Below are 27,283 nucleotides of genomic sequence, written 5' to 3' on the forward strand. Positions count from 1 at the left end.
AGTATTTGTTAGCCATTTCGTATTTGTGAAGCGCTTTTAAGGAAGGCTAGTACTACCAGAATGTGCAATAAATTTAGCGCCCTGCCGGTGGTAGCGCTCTTTGTAACATATGCCGGGGATCACCGTGATCATCCGGACTGAAGTTATGTAACTATGTTCGGATATCTGCATACTCCAGACCATAACAAAGTGTGTTTGCTGGGTAACCCGGCAGTCGTTGCGTAGATCTTTCTAAACGAGCTGAGTTGATATGATTTTACCTAATCTCCAGTCTTCTGGCTTGCCAAATAACTTTAAATTTCTGGATATGCTGTGTTGCATGTACAGGTTTGGAAAAAAGTGTTGTAGCTGAGTTTGACTTAGGGGCAGTCGATAATTAACCTTTATGAATGCGGAAAATAACATTTGAAATCTTTGTGTCAATTGCAAATCTTAGGTCATTTCCGTAATTCAAAACCGATTTTGAAAATAGTACACTGACATGACTGAAAGTTGAATTTCGTAGTCTGTATCTCCATTTGGATAGGACGGGATGAGTAAGCATAAAAAACAAAAAAAAAATTATGATTCGCATGGGTCAGTTTATTGTCTGCTGCCTCTCTGTTATGTCTTGCAGAAGTTATATCATTTTTACTAGATATATACGAAATTATACTATTTACTGTGACGTTTAACTTTTGCAAACATACTCATATTGTATAGGATTAGTCAAAATGGCTGAACTATTTTTTTTTTTGTCTCTTTGCTTTACGTTTCATGAAAGATGTTGATATTGATACAATATTTCTATTACCATGGACAATTTGTCGGATCTTGTATTTTAGTCCATTTTGCAATAAACCTTACATTATCGTACAACGTATTATTTGCACGTTGGATAAGATTGGGAGATTATATGTTTGACAGCTTTCAATGTTTATATTCCTTGAAACCAAAAAGTAGCGTAGCAGACGCCTAGAAAGTGAAAGACGTTCAACAATTCACTTACCGAATCAAGAATAAAAATCATGTGTCATCATGCAACCGGTGTATTTAAGAAGCAAACTACCTAACAGTTACCGATGTTTAAATTTAAAATGGCCGCCATACCTGTGTAACTGTAGGGAGAAAAATGAAGTGTTCGATTTTTGAAAAAAAGAAGGTGAAAATGTTTCTTTCTCATAATCGGGGTGAACAGGATAAGACTATCTGGCTGCACATGGTTGTATTTGTTTGATTCTGTACCAGTATACAGGATGCTTCCATTGTAGAAGTCTGAGTTAAAATGACGTAACTTTGATTGCTTTGAAAGTAATGGACATCATAAACTTCATAGCAGCATAAAATTACAGTTCCTGAAATTTGCCTCCGAATATCTGTCACCTCCGATATGACGTTTTATTTCTTCTTCGTATTAATTTACGAAATGAATATTTTGAGGGACGGAGGGAAACATTGCTATGAAATTTTCCTGCATTTCTACATGGAAATCAATGGAATAGACTAACACTGTACTAACATTTGTACTCTACCTTACCTTAACAAATGAATTTTACCCTGACAGCTTATTACTCGCCACAACTGACCGGTTAGATACTGCCATACAGCCCTTCGTTGACTGTACTAGGCAGGTAGAACAGCCTTCCTTGACGATTCAATCTCAGTGAAACCTGACTCGGCAGCCTGTTTCGCTCCATGTACAGCAATTTTAAAGGTAGAATGCGCCTGGCGCCTTGGGAACAGATATTCGGACTTTCAAACCTTTACAATACATTATTGGTCAACCACTTGCTCATTTTGAAGCTCCCAGAGTAAATAAAAATTTACTTGATAAATCAGAATTGTCCCCATAGAGTTAACACAGGGATGGCAGCCATTTTGAATTTCAAATATCGATAAATGTTAGGTAATTTGTTCTCTCTTACCAAACGTTGCACAATGACCCCTGATTTTTATTATCGACTTGGTGAGAGAATAGCCGACAGTTACCTGAGAAAAGTTTGAGCAAAAGTTTGTCTTCAATTTCGAAGCGCGAACTACCTTAGTTAAGGTCACGTTATGAGGTCATCATACGTTGAGGGTAAACCAGTGTCAAGAACTGCATATCAGACTAGGGTCTATGTAACATTCCAGGTTATTTACGGCCGGGGTTCGGAAGAACAAGACGCTGGTAACTCATAAGATGATGAACAAGAAGAGGAGTACTCAAAAATGATCAAAAAATATTCGCGTGTGACAGTTCTCACAAAAAGACCTGTTGATAGTACAGCGTTAGGTAGGGATACTTAGGGCTGTCTAACTTAAAAAGACGGATGGAAATCCCCTTTTCCTGTTTACTTTGTGTTTAAAATTAATCAGGGCACAACATATTCAAAAATTTTAAAACACAATACCTTTAATTTCTAGTCGACCTCCTTGGAGTTGTCCCTGCATTCTTAAATAGTGACTTACGATATAAAGTTAATTCTCAAGTACTCACAGGATATAGGATACATTATGTATACATATAAGCATAGCATTCATACATAGATTGATACATAGATAGATGGATAGATACATACATACATACATACATACATACATACATACATACATACATACATACATACATACATACATACATACATACATGCATACATACATACATACATACATACATACAATACATACATACATACATACATACATACATACATACATACATACATACATACATACATACACGTGTGTGAAAACTTATGTATGTATTTGTATACATATGTATGTATGCACGTGTGTGGATGCGTGCGTGAGTGTGTGTTATTGTGGCACGGGAGTCACCGTACACGTATTTTTTTATTTTTTTTTATTTTTATTTATTTATTTATTTGTTTATTTTTTTGCTGATATGGAGGAAGCAGGTGTTTGGGGGCTACTCAAAATTTCTGAATTCCGAGGTAGTTCTTTCAACCAACCCCGGCCGTAAATGATGGCGGCTCCCTTAGGCACGTACTCAAGGATGTCAGTACATTTAATCATACATGAAAAAAGAGCTTCCAAAGATTCAAGTTCCGTGCATAGCTGTTATGATAATTCGTACAGTTCGAAAAGTCTGAGCTATCAAACTGCTGAGAGACGCTTAGAATTGTAATGATTAACCACCATCTTGACTTGGTCTGACCTACGGGACGGTCATATGACTCTGACTAACGTCAGGCACTGTTTCGACACGTCATTCATATTCTCACGTTCAGAATTCTGTGATTTTTTACCATTCACGGATTGCTCTCATTCGTACGGTTTGCTTCGCAGCAAGCTCCATCAGCTCGATTTCGAAAGTAAGCTTATATGAAGAGTCAAGCTCTGAACACAATATCCGAATGTGTGCGATTCTGTGGATTCCACTCATGGCATTCCAGTCGACCCATCACATAAAACGGCTCCGTACAAAGGTATGTATTATCTTTCTTAGCTGTAAGTCACGGTGAAAAATAGTGTATAGCTCCTGTGTGCCCATAGTGTACACACATTTCGTTCTAGTAACTTTCATTTGTCATAAATGTAAACGTTATGCGATGTAATTTCAACCATTAACATTATCTATGTACCAGACAAAGTGATTAACAGAGTCAAATCGTCGAAATGCGTGACAGCGGACACCAAATTTTGTGTTGTTGGACATGATTAAAGCCTTATTTATATTCAAGGAGCCACCTTCCCTTCCCCAACTAAAAACTCCAGCTCCAAAATAATCAATAAATAATATCCGATAGACAACGAAGACTTTAAAGCTAAACTTTACGAATCCGTCCCTTTTTAACAACCGAAATCATAACTGTGGTTTTTAACTCGGTCAGAGGTTATATCGAGCAGTAGTGCACAGGAAGTCGTGGGCGCCGACGCGTTAATGTTTACAAACATAAACGGCACACATTGGTTGATCAAAACACCATACTCATGGCTAACTCGATCACGCCACTGATGTGATTCATGGGGAAACTTTTTGTCCAGCTCAATTCTGTAGAAATGCTCATAGTAATGTTATTCACCAAACACGAAGCAACGTTTTCCCGCAAAGTGCATATCCGTCAGTAAGTAAGATGTCGCGTACAAGTTCGTGCACGCAGTATTGTCGAGATATCTGAACCAACAATGGCAGTTCTGCCTCTGAAATCCAACAATTAGCATCGAATGACTATGGTAACAGATAAATATCGACAGCCAAGAAATAACACAAAGTTCATGCAAAGCACACCACAGCAGTAAGCCTGAGCACTGCGTGATGTCGCAGGCTGTGCACACATGCAGCCCCTACTACTGAAGTGAAGTCCAGTTCACCCCGGAGAGCCTGCGTTGGGCACTTTATCGAATGACCTGGATATAATAATGATATATCTTACAAAGCATTCTTTAAATAATAGGTATGCCAGCATTTATGAGCTGAACATTAACTGATAGTGAAATTTTCTTCACAGTTTTCTGATAAACAGATGCTGACTCTAATATATGCATTAAGTGTCTTTCAACTTGCTTGACTACAACTGAAGAGAACACTACACTTTGTCGAACCGGTGAAAAGTACAACTATGAACACTCGCAGTACGGAAACTTTTGCTGTCGAAACTGTCCAGCAGGTACGTATACGTAACAGCAAATACCAAGCATATGCACAATAGAGACTTTAAATAGGACTTTTTTGCATTGATTGAAAAAACTTGAGAAAATGTAGTACGATAATCACACTGACTAAACATATTTATATTTCGATTAATCAGTTTCTCGTTTCTGTTACTTATTTATTTATTTATTTATTTATTTATTTATTTATTTATTTATTATTTGTTTTTGTTTGTTTGTTTGTTCGTTCGTTCGTTTGTTTTGTTTGTTTGTTCGTTTGTTTGTTTATTTGTTTTTTGTTTGTTTGTTTGTTAGGTTTAGAGACCATGTGCAAAGTCATTACAAAGACAGGACGTCATTACCAATGAATCCTCAGCTATTAGGGAGGGCAATAGAAATCAATTGCATTGCCAAGCAACCAAAATATAGCGAGACGATTTACATTGAAAATTTCACAGTTACTCACCTGAGTCTGTAATTTTAAAATCATCTATGAAACATTTACTTTTGGAAACAGCCTATAATATTATTATCGGATCTCTGATCATCAGGCATTCGAATTTTCTCTTCGTTTGGTTTATATTGTGGTTTTCTTAATTATTTCGGTCTGAGTTCGTTGCCAGGTGTGAAATAAACAACAACAATGAAACTGAAACAGATAATGTTTACATTGTAACAACAAACGGTGGCAACGAATATCAGGGAAATCACACTAATCGTATCTACCCCTGACAACTACCATTAAACAATGACTATAGGTAATACTAATATTATGCCATAGTTTTCAATGTATTCATAGATACAGATGAACTTCGGTGTACCCTGTAATTGCCACATTTGTTTCCATTCCATTTGCTATATGGCAGGTTTCCACATGAGAAGACCCTGCATCGCTGGACGCCCTGAAACAACCGAGTGCGCTAGGTGCCGATACGGGACTTACACGGAGGGGCCTAATCTACTTCGCCATTGCTTTAATCAACCTCAATGTGATGATGGTCGACGGCAGATCAAGAGACCTGGCTCTATAGCAAATAGACAAGAATGTGAATGCAAAGACGGATTCTATGAGTCCCCTTCAGGTGAACTCTGTCTGCCCTGGACAGTTTGTGGGGTTGGTTACGGTGTTGCAACGCCAGGTGAGTGTCTGGATTGTCAACTTGACCTACAGACAATCTGACTACACGGTACTACACAGTCGCTTTAGTCATTCGCTTGTCGTGTTCGTTTTTTCTTTGTTCATCATTTTGTTTGCTTTTTCTTTTTTTATGTAAACTATCATGTTTTAGAGAAATCGCTGAATTTAACGTATTAGGACTCCGAAACGCATCATTTAAAAGTGTAAATGTACAGAGTACCTGCATTAAGAAAATGATATTGTTCGAATTTGTCGTACCTGTATTTATTTTTAAAACGGGATTCTGTTCAAAGCACTTGTATTCCTCCGAAAGCCTTGCCTTTTGAGAATGTTTGGTTTATCCTTACTGCATAAATATGTGAGTTCAATCCTAAACAAACAACCGTTCCCAGAGGTCGTCAAACCTAGCAGTAGGACGCCATGCCAAGTTTTCTTTGCCGTTTTCCGTCCTTTAATCACCATGACATCAGATGCCCTGTCACTTTAATGTTTGCCACGCGTTTTGGAAATGTTAGAAGCTGTTGAAGACTGTAACACTTTGAAATAATTCTAGCAACGACACATTTCATTACGATCTTACAGTAAATATGTCACGTGACCATACACGCCGTCATACCAATAACGACTGATTTCTCCAAACTACAGGCAGTGTTACAAGAGATGTTGTGTGTGAAAAGTGTCCAGCTGGTACATACTCCGACCAGGAGGACATGACGATGCCCTGTTTTCCACACACAAAGTAAGTATGTCATTCCTGCACTTTTTTTCGTTGTGTTGGTGCGAAAAGTAAACAAGTAGATATGATATGTTTGACATCGATGTAAGGAGTTATATTTTGATGATAATGGTATCGTTTTTATTTATTCATTCATGTCAGAATGAATAAATAAATAAAAACGATACCATTATCATCAAAATATAACACCTTACATCGATGTCAAACATATCATATCTATTACTTGCATGTTGTAAATTCTTACCTTACTTCAGGCTGAAGTATAGCAAATAAATAAATTAAGGCATTGTTGATATTAATGTATTTGGGTTGTAGTCTGTCGTTTGCTTGGTTGTGGTGGTGGTGATAGTGGTGGTGGTGGTGGTTTTTTCACTCCAGCTGAGTGTGTTCGATGGAGACTGAACAATATAGGAGTATCGAGAGTTTAGCGTTTACACGATTTTCTCTGTTATTCAAAATTCACTAATTTTTCCAGTTGCGAAAAGTTGGGATTGACGATTTTGAAGAATGGTACTGACAGCAGCGATAGTGTATGTACAGCTAGGGCAATCACACCATTACCAGTTACTACAGTTACTGTTACTAGGCTACCAGATGATGAGGGTCAAGGTAGCAGCACATCAACTTCACCGCCCTTCGAAGGTAATTTGTTGTAGAGTATGTAGATGTTGGTATCTATCCTGTTGCGCAAGATTTTACATGAATTTGGCAGTGTATACAATATTTTGTTATCTTAGCCTAGGACCACTAGCCCATTCACTATAGAGTTCAGTATACATTTGTCTATAATTGTTGCTAAACTTTACAAGCTATACTTTAAAGAGGCACTCCCACTTAGTAACATTTTTAAAACACATATTTTTAATGCCAACGGTCGATATTTGACGTGGCGACTCCGCGCGGATCGCGAGATATCGATAAAAACATGTCATTTCCCGAGCGTATTTTTCACATCCCGAAGTTTTACGACCGTTTCTGGTTATGACCCGAAATCCCCCGAAAGTGTGTTGTTGTGCTGATTGGCGATATTCTAGGGAGTCCAAAAACGTTCGAATGACGCAATTAATTTACCTCCTACTGCGATGACTTTATATACATCATTATCAATGCCCTTACTCTGGTAATAGCGTTGATCGCGATTTCTGGTTTGTTACTAAATATAGCTGCACGCGCGCGACTTTCGGACAAATATGCTGAAATTCGGACAAATTTTGTCGTTGTATGCGCGGCTGTTGTTGCAGCTTGCAGTCTCAGTCATCAATTCATACGAATAAGTGTACGCTAAATAGCCATTCTAACACTCGCAGGTTTTATTTTCGTCGTTCATGCGGAAAATGCGGACAAATGTTTATTTATGCATATTAATGAGAGAGAACAGTGACGTCATTTGCGATCAGCGCTATTCTTTTTTAAAACTTCTCCTTAGTTTTTGTCGTTTTCATTATTCTCAATCAGTTGTATTAAATTTTTAAACAATACCACATAGATATCAGTTTTTACGTGTAAAATATTAGTTGCCTCTGATGACTACATTTTGTCGTCTGCCACACAGTTACGCGTGGTTCGATACATAGTGGCCGCCGCGTGGTATGCGCGCATACCACGCGGCGGCCACTATGCATACTATGTATCAACCGCACCTATCTGTACTAGTCACCTATGCGAATTCTGGTGGAATCAGCAAAGTAACTTTGTTTTTCGTTTTTTTGCCGAGTCAGTAGGACTCGGCTTTCTCCCACGGGACATGACCGCTTACCGACGCGAGTGGTACTGCAGTGGCATACAGCAGCGTCAGCGAAGACTCGTACTCCATAGCTTAGTTGACAATGGCCCCAGTGCCGAACGTTCTATGTTCGGAAGCTGAATTCAGGTGGGCCACCGGAATTCAAACTTTAACTTTTTGAGGACATGTTTTATCGATATCTCGCGATCCGCGCGCAGTCGCCATGTCAAATATCGACCGTTGGCATTAAAAAAATGTGTTTTAAAATGTTACCAAGTGGGAGTGCCTCTTTAATTCATTGTTATATAGCTTAAACCTTTTTGGCATCGCTCGCAACTCAAAATAATTGGCGGCAAATAGCAGTTCGTATTATTTACCTTTTGGTAGTTCGGTCAGTACGAAAATGTAATATTTAATGGCCAAGCTTTTTTAAAAGTATGCTATTCAAATTGGCAAGAGAAGCGGACGCTATTTGACATAGCTGTTTGAATAAAAATGAATTCATTATACACTCACACACATATATAGACACACAGACACAGACACAGACATAGACACAGGCAGACACAGGCAGACACACAGACACACAGACACACACAGACAGACACAGACACAGACACAGACACAGACACAGACACACACACACACACACATATATATATATATATATATATATATATATATATATATATATATATATATATATATATATATATAGTCAAGAGTTAAGATACAAATGCAATGGCATCTCCAAATACGTCAGGAATTGTCTTGTAAAACCGGCAAAACAGGACGAACAAACTCATATATCTTTGTTTTTAATGTACACTGTTATAGTTGTTGATGTGGATCAGACTGCCAAGGAAAATAGCGACGACATTGGTTTCCATGGTGACACAGCTTTGACAATCAGAAATGAAGATGTCGCTAACTGGAAAATGTATTTCAGTATTGCAACCGCAATTTTCGGACTTGTCATCACTATCTGCGTTGCCATCTTCATTTACAAGAAAATTAAGCGACGTACAGGTAGACCATTTTCCATACTGCTCTATACCTTCTCAAATAGACTTTTTTCAAGCATTTATCCATGGGTTCGGCATCGTTTGAGGATACTCTCAAACTTGAGGACGAAACAGAAAATATCAATTGCAGTAATCTAGTGAGAAGCATGAGTAACAAATTTACTCGATTTTAGCATTCAGACTTTTGCTTTCCGTTTGTGTATGTCATCTTAGGGTCTAGGTGAAGTCCATAGAACCTCTAGCAAGCATTGCACGGATATTACGTACTTTAAAGTACTTTATCGAGTTATCACTATTGCTCCTTTACTAATGTCACTGCGTCTTATTTTATCAGTGATCACCCCACCATTTCACGCCACAATATCCTCCACATCATGCCTTAGCGAACAATGAGAATGACGGTGATGTCGCCCAAAACAACTGTACAACTACAACAATTCACAGAAGAGGCTCCGGTAGCTCTGTCAGGTTTGTAAATACTCATACTCATAAATACTCATTGAAGTAATAATAAACAAACTGCATAGTGCATGAATAAATGACCTTGTTAGTGACCTTGGATAAGATAGCTACTTTTTAAAACAATTCAAATGCAAAACTGAAATGATGTATTTTAGGCAATCAGGGTGCAGCCGTGTACCATACTGGGTGAATGAGTTTCACATTGCGAATAAGTATGTGCATATTCTACAATTACAGCTCAACAGCAAGCCCACTGCAAGAAGCCGAACCTGCATCGATCCCTGCATTAAATGTATCCCCTCAAGGACCTGGCTATCACAATACTGTGATGGGAAGTTCAGGAAGAAACGGAATGGGAAATGATGAAAACGGTGTCTCTGGGGACATAGATGTACATGGCGATCTAACAAGGTGAGAGTGATGTACTACTTGCATATGTTTGCAAACAAAGGATATCCAAAATACATATATACACACACACACACACACACACACACACACACACATATATATATATATATATATACACACACACACAAATATATATATATATATATATATTATATATATATATATATATATATATATATATATATATATATATATATATAAACTAGAAACGTGATGTTGAAATATGACAGGTTCCCCAGTGTTGTGTAGCGTGGAAATTTAAAGTAGAAACTAAATTGAAAAAACACACAACTACATCTGAGTGTCTCTGCACATTAAATGTTTACATATTTACGGTTCCTTAAAAAAACTCTTGCGAGAGAATAACCAGTGTAAATCAGAGGTCTCATTCGGGGAAGAAAAAGGCCAACGGGACGGCGCAAGTCAAACCAACTTAAACTGTTCCGTTAGCTCAGTTGGTAGAGCATCCGAACTGAATTCGGAGGACGTGGGTTCAAGTCCTACATGGGTCATTTTTTCAAGCCCCAAAAATTATCTCTGTCTGTGTACTAACGTCGTATATCTTCTGATTGGATATGTTGATATGTGCCTTCGGCTGTAAATGTTTTGGTATTGTCCCTATGTCTCAGAATGTTGTCATTTATAGTGTGGTCAAAGGATAAGCTAAAGAACAGCACTTAGCTATATAAATTATAGTCTCTCTCTCTCTCTCTCTCTCTCTCTCTCTCTCTCTCTCTCTCTCTCTCTCTCTCTCTAATTGTATGTAAATTCGTCCGCAAATATCTGCAGCATTCATAATGAATCCTTAGAAGATAAAAACAACTTGTGGAACATACACCCTGAGAGCCAAATGGGTTCTGTAACATCGTTGATAAGAGAATCAAGCAACAGTGAGTAATATATATATATATATATATATATATATATATATATATATATATATATATATATATATATATATATATTATATATATATATATATATATATATATATATATATAGTGAAATGACGTTATCGGTTTAGGATACAGAGTATCAGCAAAAACGAACTGGAAAAGGCATTTTAATATTAACACAAGTAAAATGACTCCCAGGCAAATATCGTGAATCTTTCCCCATGATCTTTAACCGGCTGTACCTATTTGAAGTTAAGTTTGAATTCTCTCAGTGAATCAATACTAGCTGAACTGAACGGAAACAGGACAGATTCAATCTAGAGTGGTCATCGCTGTGATGAGCAGCATCACTTCCAAAACACTGAAAAGAACCTAAACCGTCTGAAAAATATTCTAAAGTCGTTTCAATTACTTTCATGGCTTGTCCGAATTGTCGTTTGTTTGCAAGGCAAATTTGTCTTGCAGGAGGTTTTATATACTTTCTTTAAATACAGATTTGAGCAGAAGAAGACATAACGAAGTGGTGATTGCAATACCCATGCCAGACAATGATGATGAAAACAACATGCAAGATCAGTCTGAGAGTAAGTAATGTAACAACAACAACAACAACAACAACAACAAAAACAACAATTATCATTATTATAATAATTATTATTATTATTATTATTATTATTAATTCTTATTATTATTATTATTATAATTCTTCTTCTTCTTCTTCTTCTTCTTATTATTATTATTATTATTATTATTATTATTTCATTATTATTTTATTATTGTTGTTGTTGTACACTTGTTATGCGTCCAATGTCTTGAGAGCTGTGCTCGAGGCACAAAAAATGACAAATTACACTATGTAGTAGAAAATTCTAATACAATGGCACCGCAGACTAGGCAAATGAAAAAGGTCAAAATTAACGTTGAAAGAGAAAGTCTTGAGGACCAAAGGACACCCGGGAAGTTTATTGCAATAAAATATTAATAGGACTGACCTGTGGGTTTGAGCCCAGATCATGACAGCATGCGTTGATTTGAACCAATGATTTCCAACCAACGAGGGTACATTATTAAATCTTCACCATTAGTCTGTACATATTTTTACAGCTTGTATAATTTTGACACCATTTTAATTTTTGTGTTATTATTATTATTTTATAACTTAAAACCTACTGAACATCATTATTAATTCCCATCCGACTTTAAATAGTTGATGACAGAAAGTTGTCTGTCTCTTCAGGTTCTCACTGCCATTTCAGACATTGATCCTCCATAAGTGTTCGATCTTCATGGAGTTTAAACCTTCCCTGGTGTTCAAAATTCTTTAAAAGTAATGTTGTGGGTGAGGTACTTTTTGTGAAGAGACTGCATATCATTATCGTCCCGTATATTTGAAAGCGATGATTGATGTTTTCTAATATACATGGTTATTTATTTAAGAAAGTATGCGCCTCGAAAGTGAAAGACTTAAACTTTGCTCAAATTTTCCTCAAAGAATCTTTCAACATCAAGAATGAAACTCTGGGTAACTGCAAATTTTGGTACTAGAGAAACAAATTACCAAAGATGTTTTCATTTTAAATTCAAAATGGTACCAATCCTGTGTTAACTCTGTCGAGAAAAATAAAATGTTTGATCTTTGAAAAACTAAGACAGTGAAAAGTTTTCTTACACCAAAAGCTTCAAAATGAACCCTAACAAGTTTTAGATTATAAAGGAATTGTAAAAAGTTTGAGAGTCAAATACCTGTTCCCAAGGCGCATTCCTACTAAAAAACTTCTTTATAGCTTTTGGAAAATTTCTTCCTCATTCTGATAGTTCGTGCGATCTTCAATAATTCTTTGAATGCTCGAGTTTCCAATCATTTTCTTTTTTATACCTTACAGGTGAATCTGGTTTGGACCAAGAACCACTCCTTCAAGGGAGCTCGTAGAAGTAGCATTATTATCATTGATTCATGTCAATTGTTTTTCAATGGTAATGAATCATACAAGCAACCAACACAGGTCCCAATTACCATTTATCAAATAAATCAGCTCGCGTAAACCCGCTATGAAACTTTAAACAGAATTTCTTCATTATGCTCTTTTGTAAGATCTGATGACATCAGACATTTAAGATTATACAGGTTTATATGTTCACATGCCATGTTCTGATTTAAGGCCTTGCTTGACCTCTAATGTCAGCTCTAATAGTAGTCCAGGAGTAGGTTCATCTTCAACTTAATTTAGGATGGTTGATCCTTCCACGATTTATCTAGTCAATTTTTCAATTGTTTGAGTAATGTTGTTGTTTTAATATTTGGCAGACTATTCCATAAATCAACATTTCTGTGGATAGATTAGTACTTCCTAATAATGTCTGGTAGAATTTTTACCAATTTTATACTGGTGCCCTATGGTATCATATGTTGGTCTGCATTGTTTCATAATGTTTGAAACTTCGCTGTCATATTTCCCTGTTTAAATTTTATACAACCTTATCATGTTTCCTCTCACATGCCTATATTTCAGTATAGGTTGATTTAGTTTCCGTAGATTTTCATCATAGGAGAAATCTCTGAAACTCGGTATTTATTTTGTGTCTCTGTGTTTAACCTTTATCACCTCTATTTTTATGTTTCTTAAGAATAATTGTCAATACTTGGTTGCATATTTAACATGAGATCTTAGGGAGCTTATATAGTAAAAAAGACTTTAACTAAGTGTTTATGTTTTCCTTAAAAGTCCAATGACTGAGTTTACCTTTTTGAGTTTGTTGCTAAGACGTTGTGAAAAGTAAGGTTTCATCACATCTTTTCTACTTATGTACTCTTCAGTATATTTTTACCTTCTACCATGGTGTCGTCTTTCCTGTCAAGATCTGATTTTCAACTCTCATGGAGACACATTTGTCTGGATGAAATTTTAAAAGTGAATTTAGAGTCAAATTGCACAGCATCTAATCTTTCTGTAAATAGTTGCAGTCTTCTTCTTTGTAAATAGATATAAACACTTTTGTGTAATTTGTAGAACAGTGGATCGCCTCCCATTATATTAATGAATCCAAATTTGCTGCGCCCTTTTTATTGGCCAAAATTTTTTTCACTGAGACTTTATTCTTTTAAAGGTATTCAATTTCACAATTACGAATCAAGGATTCCATGTGAGTACACATTATGATAATGACCCTGACTAGTCTTATTTTGCCGGCTATACATTTATTCCTTTTTATGTAGTGCAGGTTATTGGCCTATTTCCAATCATGTGGTATGGCTCGTAGTCTGATTGTTTCTTTGAATAGAAAATTAATGGATTGCACTTCCATTGCCTCTGCTAAAACTCTTAGATGCGTTTAGTCTAGACCTGGTGACTTTTAAATGTTAATCTTTTCAAGTAACTTCAGCACATCTGCTTCGTTGAAGTTGGATCCATTAATGAAGAGAGTTCAATGATTTTCGGTATAGTCCAAGTACCAACTGGTTCTTTTGTAAATACAGTTGAGACGTAATCTGCAAGTATTTCAGCTTCCTCGACATCGTCAGTGGTCAAATTGTAAGAACAAGATCAATCACAGAGGGCTTGTAAGATACTCTGTTCTCAATTGATGAAGTGACGTGTCGAAATTGGAATGAAACACTATCAAAGACCGTCTCCAGAAATCTGAAATTGTCATTGTTTTCACTTGATATAAATTTACTAATTTTGTGAATCAATGCATCTGTGATTAGTCGCTTGTAATTAATAGTATTTCTCTGTAAGTTCGGTTATGAAATGATTGATGTTATTGTTGTTGTTGTTTACTGTATGTAATAGAAGTAGGACTTCAGTAAATTAGACAAAAATGTATAGTATCTGTCCGGTATCTCTCTCATTCTCATGTGTTCACACACGTGAGCTAATGGCGCAGCAATGTATCTGTCTGTCTGTTGGCACGATATCCGTGGAACGGCTTATTGGATCAGAATCAAATCTGGTAAATAGACTTAAGAACGGCAAGAATTGATGATCGGTTTGTAGTGGTTGTGGCTTGCACATGTTGTGCTCATTTGCATGATTAATTATTTAAGAAAAAACAGACATAGATTGAGAACATGTGTAGTGTGGTGTTGTTTCGACTATTAGACGATGTTTTAACTTTCGCAGAGTTGATTTGTGACCGACTGATAATGCTGCCTGGCTGACAGTTACCGCTGCTCAGCTGATAATTACGCCTGGCAGTATTGACAACACCTTGATTCAGCTATGTTGGGTGCGTTCATTTCTTGTGAAGTACGTCCATCCCTAGACTTGCTCCAAGTCTGCGGGCATTTAGGCGCTGTAAATGTCAAAACACAATAAATTGAAGGAATGAACTTCGGCATACTGCTGATACTGTCACGCTAGGTAGTAGGCTAGCGCTTGGCCAGACGGTTACTGCTGCCGAGAAAAGCCAGGCAAATCGGGACAGTCTAGGGACCGTTCAGTTTTACGACCGGGGGCGGCAAAATCATGGGGGTCATCGTAATTTTGGAATCCGCGAAGGAGGGGGTCATCGCTTTTTCACTGGTAGAAAAGGGGGGTCACCACATTTTCAAAACATAATACCAACAATAAAGTTCACTTTATGCCATGGCCATGATCAACCCTCTATGCCCTTTTAAAAGCAAAATAATACATGACTTGATATGTTGTTTTATCATTATTGACGTGTTTCTACTTGTTCACCCATTCTTGCATTCATAATTTCAATAAAATGCTGTGAAAAAATAACCTGATGTGGCCTGTATCTTTTCACCTTGATCTTAAAAGGCAAATATAACTTTCTGTCTTGACAACCATACCATAGTTTCAACGTTTTACCTAAAGTACTTGCTTGGTTTGTACGCAGGAAACAAGTAGAAAACAGGCTCTATAATTTTATAATTTTCAAGTGATCAAAATACAAAAGTCCTGAAAAGATAAGATGATCACAACTTCCAGGATAAGGGATACAGTCACTCTAAATGTATACAATAAAATTTAAAATGTGCCTGGAGGATGTACTGAAAGCTGCTTCCTGTCGGTATAATCAAAAAAATTCAAGATTTTTTTACCGTTTTTTACCGTAAGATTTTTTTTCACAAATTTGTATTTTTATTTATTTATTTTTTTTATTTTGCAAACTTGTTTGAAGATTTTTTTTCCTAACTTTCTGCTCTGAAATTTTTTTTCTTCTGTTTTTGACTACCCCTCTCCCAAGATCTAATGGTCCATCTCTTATCACCCACTTGCATGTTTATTGAGTATAATTTAATGTACTCAAATGGTAGGAAGGTGATGTAAAACAAAAGAAAAACAAGAAGTACCCTCCCGAACTTTCGTCATTGTGTTGATTTTGATGCCCCCGGGCCCTCTCCTGTACCTTTTTAAGACAGCCACTATATGTTAATCGATGGCTACATAGTGATTAATTGAGGGGCTCGGTGATTTTACGCAATCAATGAAATTTACTGTATTTTTTAACTATTATATGGCCATTTTGTGATGTTTGTGATTTTAGACTGCTTTAATTAAGATTTCACTTGTGTGTTTTGACAGGCGAAGTATTGTGTGGGGGAATACTTTGCACAAATGAGTATGGCTACAAGCAGTAATTAGTTATTTTTGTCAGATAATCACGTTTTGTCAGATAAGCACGTACAGATGCAGGTTCGAGGTCCAGCATGCGTTACTAATTCATCCACGACCACTCGCACTCTGTGAAAAGAATAGTAACAGTGGTAATATCAAGGTCATATCAAGGTGAACGCGATTGGCTTCTAACATGTTCGAGTTTCTCCGTGTTGTCTTCGTTTTAATCGTCATATTAGCCACAACTCTGTGGTATCTTCACTATCGACGCAACCTACCACCTGGTCCCTTGGGTCTGCCTTTAATTGGATGTCTGTTTCGTCTTGGAGAAAGACCTCACAAAAAATTCAAGGAGTGGGCTAAAGTGTATGGAGACGTCTTCAGTGTGCGAATTGGTACGGAGCTAGTGGTGATTCTGAACAGCAATCGAGCAATCAAAGAAGCTTTCATCAAAAAGTCTTCCATGTTCTCTTCGAGGGTACAAAAAGGACTTTATCCTCGGCTGTTTAATAACAAAGGTAAGAGCTCGAAGAAGATCACTTTCTTAAAGGCGTTAATTATATTTTAGTTTACTTTATTTAATTATAAGGCCGAGTCCACTGACACCAGAGTGTCAGTAGCCATATTGTCAATGACGTCAAAGGTTCCGTATAAACTAGGTCAAATGTTGTTCATTCCTTCAACAAGCTTCACCCGCAGACAAAAATCTGGTTTTAATACTTTTATTGAGTTGTCGACCACTCGGTATATTTCTAAAAAATTATTAACTGTAACATCTAGAAAAGGGCGCATCAACTTCTCAGAAACGAGAAACGGACGTCGTAACTTCGCTCGATTCTGAAATTCGAGTATTCGAATTCGGTGTAGGCATGCACGGAGTTAGGGGAGAACCATTTGATTTTTTTTTGGGGGGGGGTATGGAGGAAATGGGTATGGGAGCAAATTTTTTTTTTCCTGTCACAGTGACAGCAATTTTTTTTTTCTACTGTCAGAGCTGCATCAATTTTTTTTTTCAAATGGAGTAGCAATGCAATTTTTTTTTCTTTGTCATCAAGTTTGTGATGCATTGTATAAGGGAGCCGTCATTATTTACGGCCTGAAACTCAGAAATTTTAAGTGACACCCCCGTCAACCATGATGAATTTGAGCAACTCCCCTCTCTAACTCTGAAATTTTGACTGATCCCCCACTTAGAAAAGTTAAATACAAATACATGTATTTGTAACATTTACAAAATACAGCAACAGTAAAGACCTTTGAAATCCTGATGTACTCTGCTAGACTATCATCAGTTATCTCATGATGGTTCAAAAAAGGTGAACCCATCAAAATGAAATTGTAAGTCACAATAAAATATAGATATAAAAGCTCACGCAGTATCTAACCATATAGTATATTGTTTAATTTGGATGGGTATTATGACAAGGTTTTCACTAGGATATCTGACCGGGCAGAATTTGAAAGTACAGGGGAAGAACACGCGAGAGGCTTAGGGGGGAAAGTGTCACAGGGGCTTTCCCCTATCTTGCATGGAAATTTTTAAGATATTGATGTGTGCAATGGTGCAGTCTGGTGCAATCTGAGAGGTGTTTTTTTAATTTTTTTACTAAGTGAAACTGTTAGAACACCCCAAGGGGGAGAGCACGAGAGGGGGTTTCCCCCTCTCGTATTGGAAATTTTGGGAAATTGATGTGTTTAATGGTGCAATCTGAGAGGAGTTTCAGGTTATTTTGCACTCGGTAAAACTGTTTGAAAATGACATTGAACACTGCAATATTTTTTTACATTTTATGCATGATCAGTGTTTGTGTCACAATATTCAACAACCAAAAAAATGACAATACAATTTGTGAAAAACAGTTCTGTTTGCCAGAGACTGAAGATAAATAAATATACAGGAACGGAAAATCTGTGACCTTCTTGTGTCATTTCTCCAGCTGCCAGCTTCTAATGAAAAGCATGAATATGGTATGTTTAACTGTCAAAATGGTCATTGAACTGAGGTAAATGAAAACATGTTTCTGTGATAATAAAGGATGAATTCACAACATTTCAGTTTTGTCCTAGATCCTGTGAAAATTTTGAGAAATTGATGTGCGCCACGGTGCAGTGTAGTGCAATCCAATAGGTATTTTAAATTTGTCTTTTACCAGTAAAACTGTTAGAAGACCCAAGGGGGGAGAGCACGAGAGGGGGTGCCCCCCTCTCGCATTTAAAATTTTGAGAAATGGATGTGTGCAATGGTGCAATCTGAGATGTGTTTCAATTTACTTTGCATGAGTAACCCCCCCCTTCCTCTCCACATTTTGAGTAACGCCCCCCTGAAGTTTTCAATTTTTTTAGTGACCCCCTCCCTTGTATTTCATTATATTTGTTGTTCCTCAATTTTTTATTGTCAACTTGTACATCTTCCTAATATATTTATATTGAGAGAATAATATATTGATTGTAACACTAGTCTATTGACTCCTGTCTTGTGTTTTAAAATTTTCACAATTTACAGAAGTCAAAAAGTCCCCTTCAGATAGTGCCTATGCCATTGAGATGTTGCAACAGAAATCCTGAAATATGATTTCTTGGGTCAGTAAAGGGAAGGAAAACATTGAGTGCACTGAGGTGTAAAGTAGACCTATGTAGTGCATGCTTATATCATAAGTGCTGGGAAAAAAAACATAAGAATTGCTTGTGTTAAAAACATTTGCGCCGCCTATGGCGGCGCGCCGGCAAAGAATTACATGAGAATAGGGTTTCCAAATTTTGCTAATTTCTGGTGCATTGTGACAATTTTTTTTTCACTTCTGTCTGTTATGACAATTTTTTTTTCTCAGGCCATGGCAGGATCAATTTTTTTTTTCTTCTATCTCACCTGGCGACAAATTTTTTTTTCTCAAAATCCTCCATACCCCCCCCCAGAAATCAAATGGTGTACCCCTTAGCTGTGATATCGCAGCGGTACTTGTGGCGTGTATCGAACACGCTCGGGTCATTAGGGTGGCGATGACCCGGGCCCAACGACCCGAGCGCGTTCAATACACGCCACTAGTACCCAGCGATATCACAGCTAGCATGAAGTAGGGTCTAGGATGTCGATAAAGCCCGAAAATAGCCGTACAGCGCAGCTCCTTGCCCGGGTGAATAGAAACTCCGCAATTATTATAAATGACCTCAGACTTGTGTTTCGTTCGAAGGTCATCTAGGGCTGCAGTGTGTGACAAGAGGCATATGCCTCCTTGTATATCCTGTTCCAATATTCCCCACTTATGAGCTCGGTGTTCATGTTCAGTGCCAGTCAGCGGCCACTGTATTTAGAATGAAAATTTAGAGGGTCAGGTGCTCTATAACCGTGCCACTGATATCCGTGGCGGGGTTGACCTTTTGATGACCCGCATAGACGCACGCTTCCCCGCCAACAGATAGGTGCACTCATTGAGCCATATCAGCCCTGCAAGTTTGAAATGGCTGCATGTAGTGGTCTCTAGGTCGCGGACAAAAAAGTGAAGTAGTTGGCTGTTGTTGTAGTTGCAGAAAGCTGAACTCCTGTAAAACCAGTAGACCGTGCAAAAATACGGTACCAGAGAAATAAATAACCCTAACCGATTATATTGAAATTGAAAATGGCCTCTATCCTGATCTCTACGGGAAATATTCATTTTCGATTTTTGGCAAAAGTAAGTTGAAAATTTTTATGTATTTTAACGGCTTCACAATGAGCTCACACATTGTCAAGTGGTCGATTATTACAAAAAATGAGAAACCGAATCTTGGTTTTCAAGGTAAATTCTATTTCTACTGTTTTATCCGAACCTCTTACTATTCTTGTATGCAGGCATACTTTTTGCTCCATGGCCAATATGGAAAGACCTCAGAAAATCCTGCTTGGATATCTTCCATGAGCTAGGAATGGCAATAAACTCGACTGAACTACGAATTCAAGAGGAGAGCCAACATCTCGCGGAGACTCTGCGAGAATTAAACGGTGCGCCAGCAGATTTGAGTCGGGTTCTTATGAGTGCCGTTTCTAACATAACCTGCAACTTGCTGTTCGGGAAGCGATTCAACTACGACGACGAAGAGTTCAAAGGACTTCTAGAGATCAGTCGTCAGATAGCAGCGAATACTCAACAGTCTTCAATTCTCAGTTTTATCCCATCGTTGGGTCGTTTGCCCTGGCCAATAAAAACCAGGCTGATGGCAGAGCACAACCGAATGGGTGTGTTCATGGAGAAGGCAATAGCCGAACATACAGAGATGATTTCACAGTGTGAAGCTGTTCAAGAGTCATTTATCGGAGGGTACGTAAGTCAAGTGAAAAACTACAAAAGAAATCTATCAAACAGGTACAACTCAAGCACTTTCTCAGAAGATCCAGAACACCTCAAATATTCTTTAATCGTCCTTTTCACCGCTGGAACTGAAACCTCCGCAACTACTTTGCTATGGGTCTTACTCTATCTCTGCCTAAACCAGGACATCCAAGAGAATTGTTTTAGAGAAATTAAAAATGCTATTGGCCTTGAAAATACCCCATCCTATGCTGACAAAACCAAACTCCCGTATGTGGAAGCGGTGCTGTTGGAAGTTCAGCGAATAGCAAACATTGTTCCAATCGGTATTGCACGGTCTATGATGGAAGATGCAGAGCTCTATGGTTACAACATTCCGAAGGGAGCCATGGTAATGCCTAACTTCTGGGCTGTGCACATGAACGAGGAGCTGTGGGAGCAACCAGAGAAGTTTGATCCTGCAAGGTTTCTGGATGACTCGGGAAGACTCGTGAACAGTGAACGGCTTATGCCGTTTTCAGTCGGTAAGTAGTGATATTAAGCACAGAATGGCTGTGTTTCAACCCAAGGCAACGCTGCAGGAAAAAAAACAAAGTTATTTCTGTAAATTAAAGGTATGCTGTCACCTGTTCCAATTTTGCCACAGTTACCATGGAAAGAGAAAATCTAACCAATCACAGATTTTAAGCGGGTGGCCGCTTTTTAAAAACAGCGCCCTCACATGGGCATTTTGAATACCAAGGAACGCCCCTTTGGCCATATATGGGCATATTTAGATTACAGGTGACGAGCTATGGCCAGTAGTTGGTAAAAATGCACGTTTCACATTGTTGAAGGTATCGTGCTATGGGGAGTTGTATGCCATTGTACATTATAGAACCCAAACGTGTAAGGCAACGTGCATGACTAAACACTGTAAAAGTCTGCACGTTAGACATTTTAGACACGTTAGGTGCGTACACGTTAGGTTTGCACGATACACGATAGGTCAGCATGATTGGCATGGTAGATTTTGACCGATGTTGAAAACCTAAAATGACATACACGTTAAACATTTAGACACGTTAGGTGCGTACACGTAAGGTCTGCACGATACACGATAGGTTTGCATGATTGGCATGATAGAAATTGGAGTCATGTGGAGAACCTAAAATGACATACACGTTAGACATTTTAGACACGTTAGGTCCGTACACGTTAGGTTTGCACGATACACGATAGGTTTGCACGATTGGCATGATAAATTTTGACTCATGTGGAGAACCTAAAATGACATGCACGTTAGACATTTTAGACACCTTAGGTCCGTACACGTTAGGTTTGCACGATACACGATAGGTTTGCACGATTGGCATGATAGATTTTGACCCATGTCGAGAACCTAAAATGACATACACGTTAGACATTTTAGGGGCAACATCAAAAGTTCAATATAATAAATCTAACTTAATTGCTTAAGTTTGGCCTCAGACCCCCCCACCCCCCCTTCAAACTTAACTGACCTAAAATTGAAAAACATTGCGGACTCATACCCTGTACTAATTCTTTCAAACGACGTACCGATGTACCATTGAATTAAATAAAAATTGAAAACCATTATAAAGTAACAAAAATACAGGTGACTGGATCGGTTTTAGCTTACAAAAAAACAGCCTTGAAATCGTAAAATTTGCCATAAAGACGTTAAATCGTTTTTGACTGCACAGAAATTAATTTGGCCAAAAACCCCCCACCCCCAAACTTAAGCAATTAAGTTTTTTTTCAAACATCGATCTTTTGACGTCGCCCCTTAGACACGTTAGGTGCGTACACGTTAGGTTTGCACGATACACGATAGGTTTGCACGATTGGCATGATAGATTTTGACCCATGTCGAGAACCTAAAATGACATGCACGTTAGACATTTTAGACACGTTAGGTGTGTACACGTTAGGTTTGCACGATACACGATAGGTTTGCACGATTGGCATGATAGATTTTGACCCATGTCGAGAACCTAAAATGACATGCACGTTAGACATTTTAGACACGTTAGGTGCGTACACGTTAGGTCGGCACGTTACACGATAGGTTTGCACGATTGGCATGATAGAGTTAGACCTTACCGTGTTTGTAGGCCATCACGTAAATCTTGAGACATATCGTATAACGTGCCGACCTAAGATTTACGGAGCTAACGTGTCTAAAATGTCTAACGTGTATGTCCAGATAAGTCGAATGGTACCATATGTTAATCGTGAAGTCATGATATACACGTTAGACACTTTAGACACGATAGGTGCATCCATGTTTGGCGTGCACGATACACGATAGGTTTGCACGATTGGCATGATAGAATAGGACTTATTTGTACGCCCTAAAATGCAATACATGTTAGACATAGGTTCTTTAACGTTAGGTCTGCACGATACACGATAGGTTTGCACGTTTGGCATTTTAGGCACGTTAGTTCCAACCTGGCATACACGTTAGACATTTTAGAAACGATAGGTGCGGATATGTTGGGTCTGCACGATACACGATAGGTTGCAAGTTTGGCTTGTTTGGTCACGTTAGTTCGGCTGTTAGTTCCGACCTAACATGTCAAACATGCACTACTAAAATGTAAAAATGTCTAAAATGAAAAAAATCCCGACTTCTCAGGTGACTGAATACCTTTAAAGCATACCCATGCCATTAAGGTTCAAAGCCGCTCCTTTCTGAGCTTTTATTTGTTTGATATGAAGAGATGTTTGGGTTGTTTGACTATTTAAAACACAGAAATACAATTTGTACTAAATAAACCTCGACTTGCTTGCAACTAGACAAGTTTAAACTTGTTATGGACCATTCTAGGCAGGGTTTCTACCCGAATCAGCTACAGCGTACGACTCTTAGTGTGTATGACTAATACGGTTACATAAAATTTGACCAAATGCAAAAATTCGTTATGAAATCTTGATTGGTGGTGCGTTTCATATGGAGAAGGATATATATATATATATATATATATATATATATATATATATATATATATATATATATATATATATATATATATATATGCATATATAGCAGCTTTCACTTACATTGTGCGACATTTATTGACATAAGAAATCCGGATAAAAACACCAAGTTAGAATTGAAGTAGTTTTGTCCAGAGGTCAAGAATAAAATCATATCACTTATTTGCATTTAGCTAAGAAATTCGTGTTTACACTGCTGATGTTGTGTGCCATCATCATTTTGTAAAGTGTGCGACTTTATGTATTAATGAATTGTTACATCAAGTAAAGGTTGAAAATAAGCGACATTATCACATGCACAAGCCAAGTTTGTCGTCTCCGAACAAAAAATACGGGATTTATTCTCTGGTCGTTCTACGTCACGACAACCCGCGTCTATGTCATCAATTTCGGTGCGTCGGACCTTTTTTTTGTCGATCTTCGGTGTGCTCGTAAATATGTAAACAAACAACATGGCGGCCGATGTTTCTCCCACGATCAAAAGTCATGTAATGAAATCGATATTTTCACAGACTACGACATTACTAATCCGAACGATGTAAACACAAGAGTGTATCGCCTGTATATTCCGAAGGAATTACGTGAATAATTTGCGGAAACAACGAACTCGAAGCTGGTCGCGTATACCGTGGGTTCCGTACGCATTGCAAACAGGGTCAGGCGCGACGTTTACAGTGTTCGCGCCGTCGAGATTCAGTCGATATTTGTTCCCGAAAAATAGCGTATCTTCGTCTGTGATAAATTTCTAGGACTATGCTATCTTTGAAATGGAGAATAACTTTGCGGAAGGTAGCCTACGTGTAGACCGAGAGCTGTCATTTGCTCCACACACGAACGAACTGACGTGAGCGCTAACGCACACGACGGACGACTGGAAATGATTGACAACTTGTGCACGGCGTACTGATATTTATTCTAAAGTAGTTCAAAAGTTTAAACGCGGAATCGTCATGGAAAACTTATTTTATTTTGCAAAAAATAACGAATTCTTGGCTTGTGCATGTGATAAGTATATTATTCCCTAATATTTTTCTTCGTTCAGCTCGGAAAATACTCGTGACGTAATGACCGTGTCACCACTCGTCTTCGACTCGTGGTGACACGGTCATTACGTCACTCGTATTTTCCTTCGCTGAACGAAGAAAAATATTAGGGAATAATATCTAATTGTCCCTTAAACCTGTGTTTATACTCACATCTTCTGTCAATAAAATACTGTTCACCTATTCCAGGTTTCCCCTTTATTTAACGATTTTCTCATAATTGTATCACAGCCTGATTGAAAAGATATCGCAAATTGGCTTAACCTCTGAAATGTGCACCAAATCATATTTTAACAATGGAAAATATTGTAACTTTTCTTCGACTGCAGGGTCACGTGACTGCCTCGGCTCTCAGCTGGCAAAGATGGAAATGTTCCTCTTTCTGACACGACTCATCCAGCAATTCCAATTTAAGTTCCCGGATGATGACATCATTCCGTCTACTGAAGGTCCTTTTGGCTTTGTCCTCGTTCCTGACAAGTTCAAAATTATTGCAGTTGATAGAACCGCAGACGACATGTAAAGAATTTTGGAAAATATCAGAGTACGTGTTATTCAGTATAGAATAGTAAAACGTAGTAATGCCGGATAGAAAATTTAGGAATTGACTATTTTCAACATTCTCCTTCTCAAAAACACAACAACAACAACAACAACGACAACTTACTTCTCGCAAAAGACGAATCTCACAACTCTATCATTATATTACATTTAGGTAGTACAAGTATCGCAGGTAAAACAAACTTTTTCTAAAACTTTCCTCAACGAAACTTTCAACCACTTAACAAATCACGAAAAAAAATCAGGAGCCAACGTGCAAAGTTTGGTACTAGAGGAACAAATTACCGAACATTTACTGATATTAGAAACAAAAAACTCGATTACGTATCCCTGTCCGGAAAGCATTATGAAGCTGCATATAAATCTTGAAGTTGAACATCATCAGCGTATTTTCTCCATATAACGATAAGGTCAATATCAGGGTCAAGGTCAGTGTCAGAGCTATAACGGTATTTCGGTACATTCATTTTATCTGAAAAACTGCTTTCTATCCGGTTCACGGATGTGAGAGTCGCTGACCTTGTGTATCATTTAGTGTCTGTATTTTAATGGTATCACTTGATAAGCACTTTGAATATTTACCGAAAAATCTTTACATATCTTCACGTCTTTAATTTAGTTCACAGACAATACTAAAGAAATGAAAGCAACTGCATGATTTCTGTCTATCTAAAGTGTACACTTTTGAGTAACAGCTTCAGCTAACGAAATTGTTGGCACGGGATTGACGAGATCACCTATGCAGTGTTGACTCCACTCACTAATAATATTACGATATGGACGTGTCATCAGATGAACGTCATTCAGGCAGAATAACAATTTATCGTTGTTTATTTAACTAGATTCATTTTCTGTTGTATTCATTATTATTCCTGATATACTTTCAAAATTTCGATTTTTGAGTGAATAAAGACATTGACTTTACAGAGTGGAACCAATTACACATCGAAATAATCTGCACGTCTTCCTTCGGCTTTTAGAAGCCAAACCAAATATTTTTTGTTGGAACCAATAGAGAGTTGTATCTTTGTTCATGTTTGTCAATAGAAAACAGTGTTTATTTGTTTATTTGTTTATTTGTTTTGTTTGTTTACAAGTATCGTCAATAAATGATACGTTCACAAGTTTCTACTACAATTCCACATATATGAAATAAAACACATCCCTCCATTGCCGTGAGGAGTGAGCATTCATGTGTGTCCACCACTCTCTCCGAATACTCACACTTTGTAAAAACTCATTGGAAAGATGAGTATTCAGAGACAGCGACACGAAACCCCTAGACAGGTGTTAGGTCAATGTCAGCATAACTGATGAATTTTTCGTGTGGGCAAGTCCACTTAAATTTTGAGTTAACGATGAAAATAGCGCCCTCAGTGGTGTTTTTACCAAAATCCATGCTCATTGCTATGATTTCCATGGGTTCTTTAACTCCTTGTATTTCCACAGAATGCTACAGTCATCTTTCACAACACTCTGCTGTTACAGACTAAATTTTCTTTGACTTACTGATATAGTTTTTGTGTAATTTCGGGATCTGTACAAAGGTCAGTGAACGAAAGGGCTGAACTTTTCAAATCTGTGTAAGGGTTAATGATCATTATGAATTTTCACACATCTTAATACAAACTTCGTTGTTATGAACATTTAATGTATTGACGTCATTGACACCTAATTATCAAGGATAAAGATGGACACTTTTATTAGTGACATCTAGTGACACTTAATTATCAAGGACAAAAATAGACACTTTTATTTGTGACATCTAGTGTCAAGGCAGTAAAGTAAATTCTTATAGTCAATATTTAAAATTCCAGACAGGACCCTGGGACGATTACGTAAGGGAATGTTGTATAA

General features: G+C 37.6%; 2 protein-coding genes across 2 annotated transcripts; both read left to right on the forward strand.

Moving 5' to 3' along the window:
- The first annotated feature begins 3,157 nt into the window (after positions 1 to 3,157).
- Positions 3,158 to 15,678, forward strand: LOC139137653 (tumor necrosis factor receptor superfamily member 1B-like). Its single transcript, XM_070705855.1, has 10 exons — positions 3,158 to 3,410; positions 4,434 to 4,592; positions 5,442 to 5,714; positions 6,359 to 6,452; positions 6,925 to 7,091; positions 9,010 to 9,201; positions 9,581 to 9,665; positions 9,897 to 10,070; positions 10,860 to 10,960; positions 12,850 to 15,678. The coding sequence occupies exons 3-10, from the start codon at positions 5,450 to 5,452 to the stop codon at positions 12,894 to 12,896; spliced, it is 1,125 nt and encodes a 374-aa protein (XP_070561956.1). The 5' UTR covers positions 3,158 to 3,410; positions 4,434 to 4,592; positions 5,442 to 5,449; the 3' UTR covers positions 12,897 to 15,678.
- A 972-nt stretch (positions 15,679 to 16,650) lies between these two features.
- LOC139137654 (cytochrome P450 2U1-like) lies at positions 16,651 to 26,557 on the forward strand. The gene is made up of 3 exons (XM_070705856.1): positions 16,651 to 17,051; positions 20,360 to 21,340; positions 25,195 to 26,557. Exons 1-3 carry the CDS (start codon positions 16,727 to 16,729, stop codon positions 25,386 to 25,388), a joined length of 1,500 nt encoding a protein of 499 aa, XP_070561957.1. The 5' UTR covers positions 16,651 to 16,726; the 3' UTR covers positions 25,389 to 26,557.
- The last annotated feature ends 726 nt before the right edge of the window (positions 26,558 to 27,283 follow it).

This window comes from Ptychodera flava, chromosome 7 (genome assembly GCF_041260155.1).
Source record: "Ptychodera flava strain L36383 chromosome 7, AS_Pfla_20210202, whole genome shotgun sequence".
NCBI lineage: Eukaryota > Metazoa > Hemichordata > Enteropneusta > Ptychoderidae > Ptychodera > Ptychodera flava.

Bases quoted from the DNA above. Each gene is read 5' to 3' on its own strand.
- LOC139137654 (XM_070705856.1), top strand. From the start codon at position 16,727: ATGTTCGAGTTTCTCCGTGTTGTCTTCGTTTTAATCGTCATATTAGCC. The intron at 17,052-20,359 runs GTAAGAGCTCGA...TCTTGTATGCAG, and splicing joins TCGGCTGTTTAATAACAAAG to GCATACTTTTTGCTCCATGG. The intron at 21,341-25,194 runs GTAAGTAGTGAT...CTTCGACTGCAG, and splicing joins GCTTATGCCGTTTTCAGTCG to GGTCACGTGACTGCCTCGGC.
- LOC139137653 (XM_070705855.1), top strand. From the start codon at position 5,450: ATGAGAAGACCCTGCATCGCTGGACGCCCTGAAACAACCGAGTGCGCT. The intron at 7,092-9,009 runs GTAATTTGTTGT...ACACTGTTATAG, and splicing joins AACTTCACCGCCCTTCGAAG to TTGTTGATGTGGATCAGACT. The intron at 9,202-9,580 runs GTAGACCATTTT...ATCATGCCTTAG, and splicing joins GAAAATTAAGCGACGTACAG to CGAACAATGAGAATGACGGT.